The 20102-nt window shown below is 46.7% G+C and overlaps 1 protein-coding gene across 2 annotated transcripts in view; it reads right to left on the bottom strand.

The window, feature by feature from the left end:
• Positions 1-3359: 3359 nt before the first annotated feature.
• Positions 3360-20102, bottom strand: part of LOC110518266 (zinc finger protein 407) — a 188288-nt gene continuing 171545 nt past the window's right edge. The window contains exon 9 of one of the 2 annotated variants that reach the window (XM_036973836.1): positions 3360-6175. In XM_036973836.1, the coding sequence (XP_036829731.1) occupies positions 5292-6175 (884 nt within the window). In that variant the 3' untranslated portion in view covers positions 3360-5291. The remainder of the gene's footprint in view (positions 6176-20102) is intronic. The other variant, XM_036973835.1, reaches the window with a different exon arrangement.

The following is a 20102-nucleotide window of genomic DNA, read 5'->3' as shown; positions in this document are numbered from 1 at the left end:
GAACAGGGGAAGGAGGGGAGGAGGAGAGCAGTGGTGAATATCGAGAGACTCTCAGTGCAGCTGAAATGAACTGGGCCCCAGGGAGAGCTAGATCAGAGCCGAGGTCCCCTGAGAACACTTACCACAGGGGCCCCCCACGCTTGTTACAGCAAGGCAGGGGCCACTAAGGGCTACACTTCACAAATCTGAGCTCAATTCACTGTGCCGTTTAAAGAGGACGGCTGGGGATGAAACGTCTGCAATTATTTAAGTCTTACACAAAACTTCAGCCTTAGACAGAGCCAATGGATTTATAACCAGATCAGATATGTTTAAGATCAATAAAATAAAAATCATAATAACATATTCCTTTTTTAATTACATTTATATTTTAAAGGCCAAACCAACAAGCAGGTTTAGGGTAAAACAACCAAATCTTTGGTAATGAGGGAATTAGTGTGTACTATGAGTCTTTGAATGACACAAACACCACCCATTGCTGGAGAGTCAACAGCATAGGCACATGTCTAGTATAAAGTCACAGCTAGTCATATCACATCTAATCCAATATCAAGAAAACTAAAAGTCTACCCTCTAAATGAGCTCACTCAGGGAGATGCGGGGACTGGGAGCACATGATTTTGAAATATGTTTTTTTTTGGTTGAAAAGACAACAAATTTTGCTCACTGGGTGGAACTGGGAGCCTCGCGTGCCTCCGTCTCATGTCCTCTCCCCACCCCCCCCGTCTCATGTCCTCTCCCCACCCCCCTGGTCTCATGTCCTCTCCCCACCCCCCTGGTCTCATGTCCTCTCCCCACCCCCCGTCTCATGTCCTCTCCCCACCCCCCGTCTCATGTCCTCTCCCCACCCCCCCGTCTCATGTCCTCTCCCCACCCCCCGTCTCATGTCCTCTCCCCACCCCCCCCCGTCTCATGCCCTCTCCCCACCCCCCCGTCTCATGTCCTTTCCCCACCCCCCGTCTCATGTCCTCTCCCCACGCCCCCGTCTCATGTCCTCTCCCCACCCCTAGAGCGTTGGACTAGTAACCGAAAGGTTGCAAGTTCAAATCCCCGAGCTGACAAGGTACAAATCTGTTGTTCTGCCCCTGAACAGGCAGTTAACCCACTGTCATTGAAAATAAGAATTTGTTCTTAACTGACTTGCCTAGGTAAAGATAAAATAAATATACCATTGAGATGTTTTTATCCAAAGCAATTTATAGTCATATGATTACATATTAGACAAATTGGGAATCGAATCCATAATCCTAGTGTTAAAAGCCCTACGCTCTACCAACTGAACCACACAGCACCACATACCCTTTTTAATTATGTAGGGCCTTATAATGTGTAGGGAATAGGGATGCATTGAGAACCTTGAACGGACGAGAAATGCCCTAACCATTCATTTTTGTTAGTTTAAAGTACAATAGTAGTAACCTCAACTATCCTCCATATGGTGAAACAATGTCCCAACAGCTTTTGAAAGAGAATACAGAGTTAGCTCTCTCTAACAGTGAATGTATTCTGCTTCAGGGGCAGCAGGATGTCTTTAAGTGTGTATCTTTCTCTCTAAATGGCAGCAGCAGCAAATGAAAACTGAGAATGTGAAATTACATAATTTAAGCAGAGAGATGTAAAACCTTTTTTTTATTTTTTATTCTCTCTCTAGAGATCTATATTAAATATTGTAAATCTAAATGGAAAAGCCTTTTTTTGAGGAGGTTTTGCCACTCTTTTACCTCAACCAAGTTTTCATACAGCTGTTTTCTTATTTTTTAAACATCTCATGCTGGGGAAGGAGGGGAAATGCTCTCTCTCTCTCTCTCTCTCTCTATTCCTCTGTGTTGTGTGTCTAATTAAAAGCACTTACAGTTGTTTCTCATTCAAGGTTGAAATGACAGTTATTTCGGTCACCCCGCTCTTCATAGTGAGCTAATCGGATCATTTTTCAATCACTGCTTCTCTTAATGAAGTGTTGAGAGCCCGCATGTCTGTGGGCCTGAAGTGTTTTCAGGGGTGCGTGTGTGCTTGTGAGTGTTTGTGCATTTCGCTGTGTGTGTTTGGGGGAGGTTCTGTGGGGGGGGAAGACGCCTGCTATGAGTGGCTCGGGAATGGAGTGGGGCTGTCAATGTTTGTCAGGCGCTGAGGTAGGTGTGGCAGTGAGTCTATTGCAGGAGGGTGGGGGGGGGGGCTAGCGCTGGATTAGTGTGAACAAAGACAGGGATACGGGGGAGAGAGAGAGATGGTAGGCCCAATCATTCCATAAAGAGATGAACCACTCCTGGTCTGTTGCTGCCACATTATATCAGCTTTCACAGACTCAAGACACTACAGTTCTGTCAGAGCGTTGACACAAACAATGGACTAGAAAATATAGAATTGACTGTACATCTCTTCAACTGCCCTCACGCTCCAGGAACAAGACCACATAACATAGAAAGTAGACCACAAAACAAACAGGTCCCTTTAATAGAATTGTACCTGCATGCTGTCCCCAGGACACAACACACAACCAGAGTGTATCAGCATCAGTGAGAATGCTAATACTGCCAAAGGGGGGGCAAAACGAATAGCAGAGACATTAAGAAAATGATCCACGGGCTGATATGTTTCCTATAGACGGTGAACTAAACAGAATTGCCATATTTATCATACTCAGAGAGATCCCCAACCCCCTGTCCTTCTCCTCTCGCTCTCCCGTCTGCCCCCACAGAGTGATGGAAGGAGAGGGAGGATAGCCGCCCCTCCACCCCCCCTTGCCCTCCACCGGCCCTCTGCCCTTTTCCGGCTCGCCAATTAAGCTGCAGCGGCAGGTTTCCATCAGCCGTCTGCCCGTCGTCTCCAACGGACTCAGGCGAACAGGGCCTGTCAGGAAATGAACTCATCACTCGGTGACAGCTGCTAATTTCTCCCTCTTCCATGTCACACGCACGGCCTGCTGTAGCTAATAATGAGCCACCCGTCTCTGATTAGGAAGCCGCACAGGGTGGAGAGAGTGACACACGCCGCGCGCATGCACATACACAAGCATATTACACGTACACACACGCGGGCACAGCGACACACACATAAAAACCCACACACCATGATGATTCACGTCGTATAATTGTGTTAACTGTGTGTTAACTGGGAGGAGAAAGCGTGAAAGGAGACAGCTAGGATTGCAGGTTTTAGCTGAGGCAGGGCTGCTATAGTTCTGTGTAGCAGAGAGACATACAGTAGGCCATGTGAAATTACAGGCTCACCTTCCGACAGTGGTTATGAGGGGGGGGGGGGGGGGGGGGGGGGTCTCTGCTGCTGCTCTTCTGCTCACCTCGCTCACTCAATCCAGCTGTAATCCTCTCAGCCCACAACTCTTTCTCTTTCTCGCTGACACACACACACACACACACACACACACACACACACACACACACACACACACACACACACACACACACACACCTGGCTGTGTTACATTAAACAGATGATCTCCTGGTGGCCCCTGTGTGCAAGCCAGTCTTCGTCATTGTGTTCATAGCCGTCATTCTCGGCTCCCACTCACTCAATCAGGGCCTAGGCTGTACTACGGCCCTAAGTGGATATTGATTCCCTCTTCCAGCTCTTGAATACTGTAGGGAGAAAGAATGTGTGTGTTCAACACAATGGAGGGAGAGAATAGGGGGCTGGCTGAGGGAGAGGCGTATTTATGATTAGGATGATGCTGATCATAATGACGGTGATAATGACAATGGTGATGATCATGATGATGGTGATTGGAAACACACTTGGTCGAAGCTCCTATGTCAGTTGATGCATGTAAGTTCATGTGGTTGATGTGAATAGGAGATTGTAACACTGTCATAGAAAACTTGAGGTGAACTAGCAACCCTCCAAAAATGAAGACTGAGCTTTATTGTCATTAGTCAAACGCAAGTCTCATTGCAATTTCATTTACAGAAACATATATTTACAATAACTGAGAGCAGTAAAACCAATGGAGAAAAATACTTAGCAACTTTAATTTAATTATGATTATCAGAAACTCACTAAATGTTGTGTCATCACCAAGCTATTCTGTCAAACACATGTTTCTGTGGCAATCCAATTCATTTGTCCTATTTTGACGGTCAAAGGACACTCACTATGAGAGAACTTAATAATGATGCAAAACAATGTCAGCACCGTGACATTTTGAGAACATCCTGAAAAACAGGTGGACTGCCCCTGGATTCAGACCAATCAGCATTCTGACCATATTTAGGAATTTGCTGAAAACAAAGCCAATCAGTGGACTGCCCCTGGATTTAGACCAATCAGCAGCCTGGATATTTTCGATGTATTTGATTCAGCAAGGTATGAAAGCAAGGTGTCTGTTATCAAAACAGACCTATTAATGTACCTTTTTAAATAAACAAACAAAAAAAAATTGTTTAACTTACAATTGCAAACTAATTCACTACTTAAAGGAAAACTCCACCCAAAAACAATATTTTGGTATTTGTTTCATTAGTCCATTGTTGATATAGTACAGAAATGTTTTGCATATCAGCAAACAAGTTTTCAAGATAAATAACATTCAAAACACAGAAATACAGCTGGTATGATGCAAGATGATGCTGCCTTTTGCATCATACCAGCGGTATTTCTGTGTTTTGAAAATGATATATGTTAAAACTGGATTGCTGACATGCAAAACCAACAATGGGCTGATTAAACAAATAGCAGAATATCGTCCTTCTAGTAAAACCATATCAAACTGAAAAATAAAGCTGCTATTATTCTCCAACTTTCAACAAAAACAAATCGCGCAACTTAAAGATTGTACGTCTTTCTAGATAACGGGAACATTTCCCGTTATGTAATCTTAAAAGTATTATTTTTGCAACTGAAAATAGCCTATGTATTTCCAGTCATGACTCCAAAAACAAGTGGTAATTCTGGTGTTGGTCATAAAATAATGCAAATGTTAAATAATGTTAGCACCAAAGACTTTGCACCTCACTAGAACTCTATAGATGTGAATGTTATCCTGAGTTGATCGTTGCAAAACGGAGATAAAGCTATGTAAAAAAAAAATACATGACATTTTCAATGAAAGAGACAAAGAGGAAGACTCTTAGGGGCTTTAAGCTGGACATTTGGTCTTCACACAGGGAAAGTCTCAACTGCATTCTCTCCCCTCGCCTCCTTCTCCAACCCAATGGATGAAAAGGTCAGACAGAGGTCACTCCCCTATAACTTCTTATCCAACGGGTTTTGAGAAGGAGGTGAGGAGAGGACTCGAGGAATCAAGGAAATCCAGATGAGATTCTCGCCACAGTCACCGACTAGTCCACCTCCACCTTCTCCAGAACCACATTGTGTGGCGTTCCATCCAGGTAGTAGACCATCCTCTCCCCAGCCTGGCCTTCTGAAACTCCCTCGCTCTGCTGGTCGTCCTCCCCTCCCTGGTGCTGGGTGTACATGGTCCCCTCCACCTGCAGGGTATTGTCATCCAACTCCGTCACGATGTAGTGGGTCCCTTCATCGTTGACGATCACCTGCGTCAGCCCCTCCTTCATCAGATGGCTGGCTGCAAACTGCAGAACCTCCTGGACCACCTGCTCCTCCTGCACCTGCTGCTCCTCCCACACCTCCTCCCCCGTCTTCACCTCCGCCTCCTCCTCTTCCTCCACCACGTCTGACACAACTTCCTGAGTCATGACCTCTTGGCTGTCCTCTTCCTGCTGGCCCATCTCGCTGACGGCACTGAGGAGGGCATCCAGAGCCGTGGATGACTCCGACACCATGTGGTGGTGCGTCGCCCCTCCCCCATGACCCCCGTGACCTCCGGCTGCAGACCCGCCGGACTCCAGCAGGACGTACCGGGTGGTGCCTCCGGCCAGGTGATGGGCCCCGCCTGCAGACACCTCCCTCCCCGAGGAGATGACCTGGCCGTCCTCGGTGATATGTAGCACCTCGGCCACCTGTCCCGCCATGGCCAGGTCTCGCAGGGTGGCAGCGGCTGACTCTTCCAGGGCCTGGTCGAAGGCCATCTCCCCACTGCCGTAACCCTGGATGATGATCACCTGCTGGACACCCTCCTGGCCCTCCAGCCCCTCCATGGAGCCCACCCTTCGCACCGGGAACGCCCCGTCAAACGCTGTGTCAACCTCCACGAACGTGGCTCCCTGGCCCTTTAGACGACACTCGAACGACTTGGACACGATACCTGGGAAAAACACAGAGATTATGGAGAAGCGTTAATGGCAAAGCTGTATGACGTCAGTGGACATTTTGAGTTATTAGGACTATACTTATAGCACCAATGACCATTCATTCTTGTGGAAAAAAAGATACTAGGTGTTGTCCAATGACTATTGGCTATTCTGTAACCCCGCCCTCGTGTCTTCAATCAGGGTTGTTGGGAAAATGCTTTGTTCAAAGAAAACATTGTACTGTCATGTCTTTGTACTCCCTGACAGCCATGCAGCCAAAACGCGTCAGATTTAGACATGTTGGTTCCATTGAACATGCCATACAAATAAAGGCATTTGTATGCCTTGGTCCTCCTTTCTTTTTAATGTCCATTCATTCTATTGGCCAGGGACATGTTATCTCTCTATTTTGTCTTTATTCCTTTTTAAATCCAGTTCTACAGGGCACTGGCAAAGCTGACGTAATAACAGAGCCTAACATAAAAAAAATATCTATATAGAAATACTCCGTTAACTTGATATGAAAAATAATCTGCATATTTAAAAAAAAAATTTAATGGACACACAAATGCATTTCTTCAGAAAAAAATATCAAGGTATTCAAATGGGTGACAAGAAGTGGTGAGACGTCAGATGGTGCTAATTGATCCACACCATGCCCTGTGGCAGACCACAGGTTGCTATGGAGTTGCCAAGGCGATGGGAATGGTGTTAGAAATGGCATTGTTTAAGGCTGAGAGCTGCTCAGAGGATTCAGACATGCATAATCTATCCAGAGAAAATGATTTGGAGAGGAACAGGTGACACTCGCTCACACACACACACACACACAACAAACCTGGGTCAAATATTTTCTAGGCAGGTGTGCTTGGTTCCATTGTACCGGGTTAAATGTAAATCAGAAAACAAGGTATTTGAAAGAATCTGATCCAGGTTTGCTTCACACACGCAACAATAAACTCCTCAATCATTTTTTTTCTCACCGTCATTTCGGTTTTTATTTGATTGAACTATTATTTTACCAGGCATGTTGACTATTTGATGGCCAAGCTACAAATGGACCTATGATGACCAGTGTACTAATGCACAGTGAACATACTGTAGCTACAGCATCGTCAACTACACCTAATCAAGATCGAGGACATTGTGTATCCCAGTGACTAGTGTAACCAATGCTAGTATGTCTGTCTGTCAACAAACTGACCAGTGGTCAGTTCTTCATAATCACTACTCCCATCACCCTCTGCCAAATACCAGTCCATCTCCATCCTCCACTGATATGCCTTTACAAAATAGCCCCCATCTTCACACAACCCCCCGCCAATGATTTCATGGGAAATTAGTATGATGACACAATAGGAAACATAGAAAATAGCAAATCTCCACAATTCAGAGTGAACACATTTAAAACCCATAGTCATAAAACCTTTAGTAGGAAACACTGTGGACAGTCTATAGAACAAGTGCTGCAAAGACTAGGGCGCCTGTCCCTCTGTATGGGCGGTTGACATTTAGGACAGCAGAGGTTGCCTGTTTACAGAGACCCACTGGCCACTGCTAACGGATTATGCCAACGCTGAACTGCTAAGAGACGAGAGGCCGACAGGAGAGGACAATAACTCGCTGCTGTGATGTTTTTACACATTACCATAAAACGAGTGTGTATGTGTACGCGAGTGTGTGTGTGTGTGTGTGTGTGTGCTTATGTGTGTGGCGGGCTATAGGAGGCATCGCTAGCGTGTGTCACATTATCCGTGGGGTGCTGTCTGCTGGGCCTAGGCAGCAGCCTGCCTGCCCGCTGAGGTTTATGGGGTGTCGCTCAGTCGTGGCCCGGCGCGAATCAAGTTAATGTTGCACATCCCATCTCTTCACTTGCTCCCGGTGGAAGAACAACATTTGAACAGCGTGATTGGGGCCCGGCGAGAGGCTGATGCGTGTTTTAATATGTGTTTTGAGTGTTCTGAGTGACCGATTCCTTTAACAGCGAGTCGTGAGGACAGACCACATTATTTGCAGTGATTTCAAACAAGATGGAGGCTCCGGCGAGAAAAAGATAAAGAAGAAAGAAGCGGAGCGATGGAAGGGAGGCTCTGATGTCATTTCTCCAGACGAGAGTTGGCCTCCCTTCAGAGAAGGAGGGAAAAGCCACAACAGAGATCGAATGGGGAGAAAATAAAGGATAAGAGAATTATAGTGTCAGCAGCACAGGAGAATGCAAGACGAACAAAACGACAGTCAGTCAGACAGACACACATACACATACAGTGTGCTCGCATACTTCAATACCTTGGCAAACGAGAACGTAGATCGGTTTGTCCATTTTGAGATGCCGTAGGCGGTATACGCTTCCTCAAAATAGTCCGAATGAATCGAAGACCATTCAAGAAATCTGTCATTCATTTTTGAAATGTTTTGTCCAAGAGATCTTAGTCAGGCGATTTTACGTCTAACTAGGTACTGTTTGGTGCAGTATTCCTCAAGTGAACAGAATGTGCATGTGGACGAGTCGTCTCTTGTCGAATGACAACAGGCACCAGTGAAGAATTTCTAAAGCCGACCAATCACCGACTTCAGCTTGAGTCGAGGAAAAAAATGGTGTGCCCGAACAGCTGAAAAAAGAAAGAAAGTCCAAAACAACCAATAACGTTAACCTTTTTTTTGTCATAATATATGCCCAAACTGTTCCGAACTGTTTCATCTGGGAAGCATGCGGATGCTTTTAGCCTACCCTATTACCATACAGCCAACAGCTTGGAGTCTTCAGTGTGTACACTACAGATGCAGCTATATATTGATCAGTGGATCAATGCCCACAGCCAGCACAGCCTGCGGTGTTGGGTAGAGGAGGGGGGGGGGGGGGGGTTCTAAGTGGCATTACTTCAGGAAGGAGAGGGTCTTCGCCTGGGAAGCGGTCAGACGCCACTTACCAGCAGTTAGAGGAAGTAACCTTAACACCGACATGCAGCCCCCATCAATCAATTACACAAGTCAACCTTAACGTTGTCTGAACTGCTTTAACACTGAACACGAATCAACCTGGACACAGTGGACAGTCGAACCTGGATTGGACATAAGCATAAGCCAAGCCCAGTCAATTATACTGAATCAAACATGACGGCACAATGACAACACTGTGACAAACACATGGACTTCAAGATCAATTACCATCCTTTTTACCATCCTCTTACGCGCCGATTCCGTAAAATCCGAGATATGAACCTGTGGGTGTTTGATTTGTGAGGCCGTTTTCCAGCTGACGCGCAAGCAGGATGGGTGTCGGTGGTGCTGTCGGGGCTTTTGAAGGTGACACAGCTAAGTAGTTCAAGTGTCAGAGAGAGCATGTATCCAGGTCACCACGGATGGGCTGTGGGGGCAGAGCTGTGGGACATGGGGGAGGGTTAGAAGAAGGAAGTCCCCCCCCCCTCACTACATGGTACTGACGACATGCTTGAATGAAGACCCACTACTACTCCTCCTGTGTCCCTCAAGTCCAGGCTAGGAGAGACGGGGTGGGGACAGTGGGGACCATCAGGTCAGCCGTCTAGGAATGTGTTTCTGTCACCTGCTTTGTTCCAGCTGAAAGGGACTGAGAGGGACCACTGTCACCTTTACAAGCTCTATGAATCAACGCCAGGGAGGGGGAACTGGCCTGGTGACCAAAAAACAAGCAATTACACCAGGACGAGATTGACACTAGGGGGATGAGGAGGAGAGAAAGATGAGAAAAGGATAAGGAGGAGAGAGAGAAGGATGGAGACACACAGCGCAGTACACACCCCAAGGACAAACAGCCATACATGGGCACACTGATCTTTCTAGGTCAACCGTATATTCAACAAGTAGCTCAAGAGAGGCACATCAGTTACATTCTCCAAGAATCAATGGGTTTCAATCATTAATTTAAATAATCATAAATAATCATAAAAATCACAGAGTGGGCCTTTAAGGATGTACAGTATATATAAGGCATAGGGCTGACAGTCAAAGGAAGAAGGCATACAACCAGGTTTTGGTTCAGTGTTTGTCACTCACAGTGCATACAGCCAGGTCACTCTCCTCCTCTCTCCTCCCTGAACTCAGCTCCTTTTTTTGCTGACTCTTCCCTGGCCAAGACTGGCTGACCCCCTGGTCACCCACGCCTCTGCCAACAGGAGACGGAGGGTGGGTGGAGGAGAGGGGGTAACCCTTGATAAAGGTGGGTTTTTTTGTGGGGAAGTGTCCGACCCTTTGTCTCATTCACCTTCCGTATCTGACCACCCAGGAAATGTGCGAGAACTGGACAATTAATTCAGAGGAATCCCAGACACACAGATACACACACACATTTCACAGAGCACTGACTATTGGGTGAATTACAACCAAGGTTCAATCTGCTTTCTAGCTGAGTTGCCGTTACATTATACATGTACCCTATAAGTAATCATGGGTTCTCTTACAGAGCACCGCTGAGAAAGCACACATACAGTTGAAGTCTGAAGTTTACATACACCTTAGCCAAATACATTTAAACTCTGTTTTTCACAATTCCTGACATTTAATCCTAGTAAATATTTATTGTCTTAGATCAGTTAGGATCACCACTTTATTTTAAGAATGTGAAATGTCAGAATAATAGTAGAGAGAGTGATTTATTTCAGCTTTTATGTCTTTCATCACATTCCCAGTGGGTCAGAAGTTTACATACAATCAATTAGTATTTGGTAGCATTGCCTTTAAATTGTTTAACTTGGGTCAAACGTTTCGGGTAGCCTTCCACAAGCTTCCCACAATAAGTTGGGTAAATTTTGGCCCATTCCTCCTGACAGAGCTGGTGTAACTGAGTCAGGCTTGAGGTCAGGACCTTGTGATGGCCACTCCAATACCTTGACTTTGTTGTCCTTAAGCCATTTTTCCACAACTTTGGAAGTATACTTGGGGTCATTGTCCATTTGGAAGACCCATTTGTGACCAAGCTTTAACTTCCTGACTGATGTTTTGAGATGTTGTTTCAATATATCCACATCATTTTCCATCCTCATGATACCATCTATTTTGTGAAGTGCACCAGTCCCTCCTGTAGCAAAGTACCCCCACAACATGATACCTCCACTCCCGTGCTTCACGTTTGGGATGGTGTTCTTCGGCTTGCAAGCTTCCCCTTTTTCCTCCAAAAATAACTATGGTCATTATGGCCAAACAGTTCTATTTTTGTTTCATCAGATCAGAGGATATTTCTCAAAAAAGTACAATCTTTGTCCCCATGTGTAGTTGCAAACTGTAGTCTGGCTTTTTTTATGGCGGTTTTGGAGCAGTGGCTTCTTCTGGGATTGATTTGCACTTGTCACTCCAAAGTACGTTAATCTAGGAGACAGAATGCGTCTCCTTCCCAAGCGGTATGCCGGCTGCGTGGTCCCATGGTGTTTATACTTGCGTACTATTGTTTGTACAGATGAACGTGGTACCTTCAGGCATTTGGAAATTGCTCCCAAGGATGAACCAGACTTGTGGAGGTCTACAATTGTTTTTCTGAGGTCTTGGCTGATTTCTTTTGATTTTCCCAAGATGTCAAGCAAAGAGGCACTGAGTTTGAAGGTAGGCCTTGAAATACATCCACAGGTACACCTCCAATTGACTCAAATGATGTCAATTAGCCTATCAGAAGCTTCTAAAGCCATGACATCATTTTCTGTAATTTTCCAAGCTGTTTAAAACTCGTTTTTCAACCACTCCACAAATTTCTTGTCAACAAACTATAGTTTTGGCAAGTCGGGTAGGACATCTACTTTGTGCATGACACAAGTAATTTTTCCAACAATTGTTTACAGACAGATTATTTCACTTATAATTCACTGTATCACAATTCCAGTGGGTCAGAAGTTTACATACACTAAGTTGACTGTCCCTTTAATGACTCCAACATAAGTGTATGTAAAATTCCGTCTTAAACTGTACACGAACATGCACACACTCACGCACACACACAGCCTTCCACTGGGGCATAGCACACTGACTTACAATATCTGTGCTAGTGAGCGTTAGATCGAAGCTTGATAAAGGAGCTGGGGTTAGTTAGGCCTGCAGGAGCCTCCGCTCAGAGGACTGACACATGGAATCATCACAAAGAGCCCAACAAGAACCGGCTGCTTCAGTCACTCCTCCACTCTCCTTCCTGCCCTTCTCTCACTCTCCCCATTACACCTCTCTCTCGCCCCCTCTCTCTCTCTCTCTCTACCTCGCCCTATCCAACTCTCGGGAGATGGACCTTTGATTGCTTCCTTAATTAGCCATGTCAGATGGCTCCACGGATTTACTGGTGATGGCTACGTTCTGAAGATAATTACACGCCTTTCCCTTTCTCCGAGCTCTCGCCATTCCTCCCTCCATCCCTGTGTCCCTTCTCTATCCCTCACACTCCCCTGCGACTCAATGATTCGTTATGAAATAGAAGCAGATTTTTTCCCCACGAATCAACCTGGAGGTTTCCACTGTAATTAAGCGGAAAAAGTTTTCTATTTCTTTGTTGCTTTGCTGTGTTGCTTCAGAGAGGGAGAGCTAGAGAGAGAGAGAGAGTGGGAGAGAGAGAGAGAGAGAGAGAGAGAGAGAGAGAGAGAGAGAGAGTGGGAGAGCTAGAGAGAGAGAGAGTGGGAGAGAGAGAGAGAGAGAGAGAGAGAGAGAGAGAGAGAGAGAGAGAAAGAGAGAGAGAGGGGGGGTGAGTGTGGAGGCTACTATAATCTGAAACTCTGATAGACAGACAGATGAAATAGTCAGCCCTCTGCGAGTAATCAAAGATATGAGCCGCTTGCGTCACGTTTAAACCGAAGAAGATAGACGAAGAGAAAGAGAGGAGCGAAAGAAAGAGAGAAAAAAATAAATAAAGAGAAAGACAGACAGACAGAAAGAGAAAAACACAGACAGAGACCGAAAGACAGAAACATTTGGTAGCGCAAGGCCTAGCAAAGTCGAGGCAACAGGCCTGACCAAACCTACTGCGTTTACATCCCTGTTGTCACCTCTCGACGACACAACGTTCTATTTACGTTACCTCCAGATCATCCCTGGTCGTATTTACCCAATATTTACCTAACAGAGGCATTGCAGAGATATTTATCGTGGTGAAGGGGCTAAATATAGCGCTGGGGAGATGGTGCGAGGCGACCATGGTGGGAGGTTTCCCTCTAATCTCCATCTGCAGGCTGACAGGCCTAATGAATGCCCCTCATTCAGCTGCACTGCCTGTGTGTATCTGACAGTATAAATATTTAGCAATATCGGAGTCAGCTTGTGATTTTACACAGATGGAGTGATTGATGCCTCTCGCCGGCTGACGCATGCCAAAGACGATCTCCGGTGTAATGTAAACCAGCTCTCTCTCTCTCTCTCTCTCTCTCTCTGTCTCTCTCTCTAGCTCTCTCTCTCTCTCTCTCTCTCTCTCTCTCTCTCTCTCTCTCTTCTTTGCCCTGTCCTCTCGGCTTCTTCCGCAGCTCGTCTTCTTCTCCCTCTCTCTTCTTCACTCTGTCGCTTTTGCAGTTTGCTGCCACCTGAATTTCAATCTCTGTCCTTTCAAGGTACTGCAGGTTTTGGGTATGGACTCCAGTCAATAATGAAGGAATGCTTCACAAAACCACTTTAACAGCTTAACATGTATTTGCCTGTGTGCGTGCGTGTGTGTAGATTTCATATGAACAGATGACAGTGTGGGCAGATTCAAAGGACTTCACACACAGCTGTCACCCAGCCCAGAGAGACAAACCAGACCAGCTCTTCTCTCCCCCTGCTCCCCCAGCTACTGGATCTCTACGTGTGTGCAGGGTCTGTGTGCGTGTGTGTGCACATTAAATGTATATGTGTGTGTGTGTGTGTGTGTGTGTGTGTGTGTGTGCGCGTGTGTGTGTCTGCGCAGCCACTACAGAGCCAATTAAAGAAGTTGAATACAAGAACACAATTCCAGAACATACATAGGGGACCTTTAAAGGAGGATGTTGAGGGTGCATTGACCTTGTAATTGCCTGTAGAAAAATATGCTCTCCTGGTAATGCCCTTTCTGGCTTTAATTTAAAAACATTGGGGAAATATCTCCTCTTTTTTGTGTTTTGTCTTCTTCTTTAAATTGCATTTAAAACTCCAATCTCTAATGCGGCCAAGTCCTTTCTTCAGAGAGAAGAGCAGATCTATTCATCGAACTGTCCTTTCTCGAAATTAGCATTCAAATGTGAGCGGTTCCACTGCGCCGTCCGGCCTGAGGTTTTCATTCCGGCCGGAGGGAGGAGGTGGCCTTCGTTGCAGTAACTACAGTGTCTTTCAACACTGCTCTCTCCTCGGTTTGAGCTCTACGGATGTTTTTGTTGTTCCTCCGTAATGAGAACAATGACTATTTCTCCTGCTCTCCTTTATCTAGCACTTCTCACTTTGCTTTCTCCTCTGCAAGACGATTGAAGGTTCCACTGGCCCCCAGATCTAGTCCACACTTTACAAGCCCAACTGGAGGTTGCTGCTCTGATATGGGACTAACTGTAAAAAGACACAGACAAAGAAATCCCAGAAGTCCCAGTTTCAACTCTGTCTTCCCACGTAGAGTAGTGTTGTCGACTAGCTGGCTGGCTGGTGTGGTATTTTACCCCCTATAAAGTGTATTTTTGGCACAGTGATTTGTGACTATGTGGCTGTGTGTGTGCAGGCGTACACATATTTGCTTGCGTGTGAGTGTCCGATCGTGCGAGCGTGTAGATATCGGGCCTTATTCCTGCCTCCTCGACCCTCCCTCAGCTCCATGCAGCCGATGAGGAATGAACCATCCGAGGCCTCCATTTCTCTTCCCCCCGTGGCTGAGTCTTACTTACCCTAATGATGTATAATAGCCTGCAACTGCACTTAACCTGGGTCCTAGCATGGCAGAGACCGAGTGGGAGATCCACGCTGATTACAATGTTTACCACAGGGAAGGAAACAACCCGTCAACTCAGAGAAATGAGGGACGTTCAAAATCACACTCAATCAAATCCAATCGATTAACACAGACAGAGATAACCCTCCCATTTCAGCCGTCACCTTAGTAACCGGCAGTAAAACTTTGACGGAACAAATGCAAAAACCGGTTCCTTCATTTGTTACACGTCTCATCAAAGCGCCTGGATCGCATTCATTAGGGAACACTGTTGCAGAACTTTGGACACGGCGATGGTGAATAATAATACAAGCCACGGCTATCGAAGTCTGTAAGGTGGGAGAGAGGAGTGCAGGCGCCAGGCAGGGGGTCACCACCCATCACTCAGGTCAACACACACACACACAACACACACACACACACACACACACTCCACACACACACACACTAGTGTTGGACGACGGACTATGTGTTCTCTCGTAAAACCTGCAGTCCTCAGCGCCAGTCCATCGTGCCTTAGAGGAAGCCGGTCAGTCTGAGGCCTGGTGGCACTTAGGCCTGCTCTCCAAAAAACACTCACAGCCGGAGAGGAAGAGGAGAAGCGGAGAGATGGAGATGAGATGTGAGGAGACGAGTAGGAGGGGAAGAGGAGTCGTGCAGAAGACGAGAGGAGAGCAGAAGAGGAGAGGAAGAGGAGAAGCGGAGAAGGAGAGGAGATGTGTAGGCAGAAAGAGTAGAGAAGAGGAGAGGAAGCATTATTTCATTATTGAAGGTGTAGAGGATAAATTGTCCGTGGAGATGCCACAGTGTCGTCTGCGGCTAGACCACAGACGGCCCACCACACAGCCAGGCTGGCGTGACGAGGGCAGGCGTTGACTCGCTGACCTTGTTAAAACAAGCTCTCCGTCAGCTTTCCTGCAAAATATGTTTACCTCGGGCCGGGACAGATAGAGAGAGAGGGCGAGAAAGAGAGTTAGACAGAGGGAGAAAGACAGGGAGAGACGGGCTGAGGGAGGAGAGAGAGATGAGAGAGTGATTTTAAAGGTGGGAGAGTTGGAGAAAGAGAGAGAGAAAGAGAGATTGGAGACTGTGCTGACAGTACAGGAATAAATACTGCGACTCCGCCAATTCCCAATTAAGTGTCCTCTTATTTCCACATAACGAGCGCCTCTGTTATTGTGTTTTCCTTTATAGTGCTCAGGCTTTGTTTGGCTAATTTTGTAATGAGAGAAAGAGTGAGAATGAGAGAGAGAGAGAGAGAGAGAGAGGCAAACAAAAACTACTATCCGCCTCGTGTTGGTCACACAGTAGCACTGTTTAGTCACACAACCCTCAGAGGTGATCAGTAGCCCGAAATAAAAGATTAAATGTTGGAAGAGCAGAAGCATTACAAAGCTGGAGAGAACACCAAATAAACAGTTGGTAGAATGAAAAAGGCTATATGTTTCCATACGGGGTGCAAACGAGTCAACCAACAATTACTGATGTTTATCTATCAAATAAAAAAGAGACAGATTATCTGTACATGCATGAATACATATATAATCGTTCCTGCTTTTCCTTCCAGCAGAAAGATGTTCACCGTAACACATTTCATTTCCATGATTATTTCTGTATCTCTTTTATAGATAGGAAAGGACCCTTTCTCTCTTCCCCCGCCCCCTCGTCTGAAAGGTAGGCTTGCTAGAGATGTGTGTGTGTTCGCCCGACCGTCCGTGTTTGTGTGTGTGTTTATGCCTATGAGCGTGTGTGTGCCTGCTTGAGTCCGTGAGTGTGTGTGTGTGTGTGCATTGAATCTTGTGGGGCTCTACCTTTGTTGGGGCGTTCCACTACTAGCCAAGGGGGGGCAGCCGGTCTTATTAACACCATCAGTTTGAGTCATTACAGGGGAGCCTGGTTTGGGCAGGTGCTATGAGAGAATGTACCCGTTACAAATGACCACAGGAACCTCTCTGGAACTCTGCCTGCCCCCCCCCCCCCCCATCACTCCTCTCTCCCTATCAGACACCTCAACGCACCCAGGCCCATATCTCTAACTCTACAGTCCCTCACGTCCCCAAAAGGGACGAGGGCGTCTACTTGTTATCCAGTGGGTTACTAGCCCACTCTGTCTGTCCGCGGTGGTTTGGTTTGCACTGGGGGGGGGGGGAGACTGGGACTGGCTCAATCCATCCTGATGACAGCACTGACACAGAGAGGGGAAAGGGGACAGGGCTGAGAGAGAGAAATTGGAGACCAACAAACATAGATACTGGTATGCACACACACACAAACACAGACACAATAATAACGTCAGCATAGTGTTTGACCTGGTGTGACTATTGACAGGTGGATATCTACAACAGCACAGTGGATGGAGATAAAATGGCCACCAGAGTTACATGTAACCAGACACGTAATAATTCCTGTCTATTACCCAGGCGCCTCTATGGCTCCTCCGATGACACCAAAGATGTGTCAAAAGGGTACATCCCAAATGGCACCCGATTCCCTTCATGGTAAGGTCCATAAGGCTCTGGTCAAAAGTAGCGCGCTATATAGAGAATAGGGTCCCATTTAGGACACATCTATACCTTGCCCAATTGTTATGGATTGTGTAACGTGTTCAATTTAGATGTACAAATTGATCGATTGTACTATTGGCAAATCATTTGATGTTAGCCAAGGCAGTGTCTTCATAACATCAAGGACAAGGTCAGTCGGGGAAATTTGAAGTGCTTTTCATAGTCATGGTATTTATCAGTGTTCCAAATGTAGTATATCACTCCAAACATCATCCATATAAGTCACTATCTATACTTCACTTCATACATTTATGGGTCTTTTTTCAGAAGAAATTGACGCCATTTTTTCTTGGGCAAAACTGGGCTTCTTCTACTTTGCTTTTTCGGTTTTAATAGTGTGATTAGTTAGAGTTAACACCAATAAACAAGTACACTGACGTCAACCACAAACTGTCCATGTAAGATTGAACCTCAGTTTAGGAAGGTATGCCTCAAATGTGCCTGTCTTCAACAGATACATTTACAGTAGAGCAAAAGTTGAGGAACATTTTGACTATAATACAGGGAAATAATGAAGATTGTGGATAGGACCCCCGCAAAAATCGAAACAAAACAAATATACAAGCCACAATCTTAACCTGTCTAACATTGAAAACTGTAGCTGGTAGGAAATTGTAGGAATGAATCCCCTTGGTTTGTTAGTGTTGTTAATTGGGCGTGCCGAATTAGAATCTTAACATACTGTACGTGCTAGGACCAAACAAGTCCCGGTGTTTGACCTAGCCGAGCGTTGCTTTCTGTGTTCGCCCTCCCTGCTTCCTCCCGTTCCCTCTTATTCCTCAGCTTCAAGTGTCTCCAAAACTAATAAAACCCCCTCTGCGAATCCCCCCATGAAGCCACCCCCCCCCCCCCCCCCGTAACAACCATCACATTAATAACACTGTGCTCGTATTCAAATTTTCTGTCGAAAAGCTAAAGAAAGATTGAATGCCCCGCTGTCGCGTGGACCAAAGATTGAAGACGTGTCTCATTGACATTGTTAAAAGTTTATGAAAATATATGAATTCTCAAACGTGGCGGGCTGCTTAGGCCTCTCCACTCCCAACAGTACTGTTCGAGATCTTGGCTTTTAATCAAAATGATTGAATACCGTAAGTTTTGATTCGGGGATTCTAATGGCGAGGACGGATAAAGTGTCACGGTCCTGCACCAAAAAACTAGACGCGCTCGTACATGCGTGCATGAAAAACTTTATGCTTTTTAAAGAAAAATATATTTATCATTCCTCATATCGGCTATATCTTGATTTACACTGTACATGCCATTTAGCCAATGCGAGTGTTTGGCTAAATGGCATGTACAGTGTAACTGCATGTTGGTGACTGTCACTGGGCTGGCTCCGATCCTCCATGTGGGTGACTGTCACTGGGCTGACTCCGATCCTCCATGTGGGTGACTGTCACTGGGCTGACTCCGATCCTCCATGTGGTTGACTGTCACTGGGCTGACTCCGATCCTCCATGTGGGTGGCTCACTGGGCTGACTCCGATCCTCCATGTGGTTGACTGTCACTGGGCTGACTCCGATCCTCCATGTGTGTGACTGTCACTGGTCTGGCTCCGATCCTCCATGTGGGTGACTGTCACTGGTCTGGCTCTGATCATCCATATGGGTGACTGTCACTGGGCTGGCTCCGATCCTCCATGTGGGTGACTGCCACTGGGCTGACTCCGATCCTCTATGTGGGTGACTGCCACTGGGCTGACTCCGATCCTCTATGTGGGTGTCTGTCACTGGGATGACTCCGATCCTCCATGTGGGTGACTGCCACTGGGCTTGCTCCATTCCTCCACGTGGGTGACTGCCACTGGGCTGACTCCGATCCTCCATGTGGGTGACTGCCACTGGGCTGACTCCGATCCTCTATGTGGGTGACTGCCACTGGGCTGACTCCAATCCCCTATGTGGGTGACTGCCACTGGGCTGACTCCGATCCTCTATGTGGGTGACTGCCACTGGGCTGACTCCGATCCTCTATGTGGGTGACTGCCACTGGGCTGACTGCCACTGGGCTGACTCCAATCCTCCATGTGGGTGACTGCCACTGGGCTGACTCCGATCCTCTATGTGGGTGACTGCCACTGGGCTTGCTCCGTTCCCCCATGTGGGTGACTGCCACTGGGCTGACTCCGATCCTCCATGTGGGTGACTGCCACTGGGCTGACACCGATCCTCCATGTGGGTGACTGCCACTGGGCTGACTCCGATCCTCTATGTGGGTGACTGCCACTGGGCTGACTCCGATCCTCTATGTGGGTGACTGCCACTGGGCTGACTCCGATCCTCCATGTTGTTGGAGCTGATATGATATGAAGCCATATCTGGTAGATGAAGCATATGGTGCCATACAGCATGTTTAACAGAACAGCTGTTCCCGCCGTCAGATGTGTGCATGAGTGTGTGTGTGTGTGGTTGGGAGGGGGGGCATGCAGAGGTATCTGCAACAGCCTGCTTGACGGCGCAACGGCGTAGCGCCGGTCACTTGGGGCCAACACGGCACGGGGCAGTGCTCGCTCT

This window comes from Oncorhynchus mykiss, chromosome 3 (genome assembly GCF_013265735.2).
Source record: "Oncorhynchus mykiss isolate Arlee chromosome 3, USDA_OmykA_1.1, whole genome shotgun sequence".
NCBI classification, from domain to species: Eukaryota; Metazoa; Chordata; class Actinopteri; order Salmoniformes; family Salmonidae; genus Oncorhynchus; species Oncorhynchus mykiss.
This window is presented reverse-complemented; position numbering and strand designations above follow the sequence as displayed.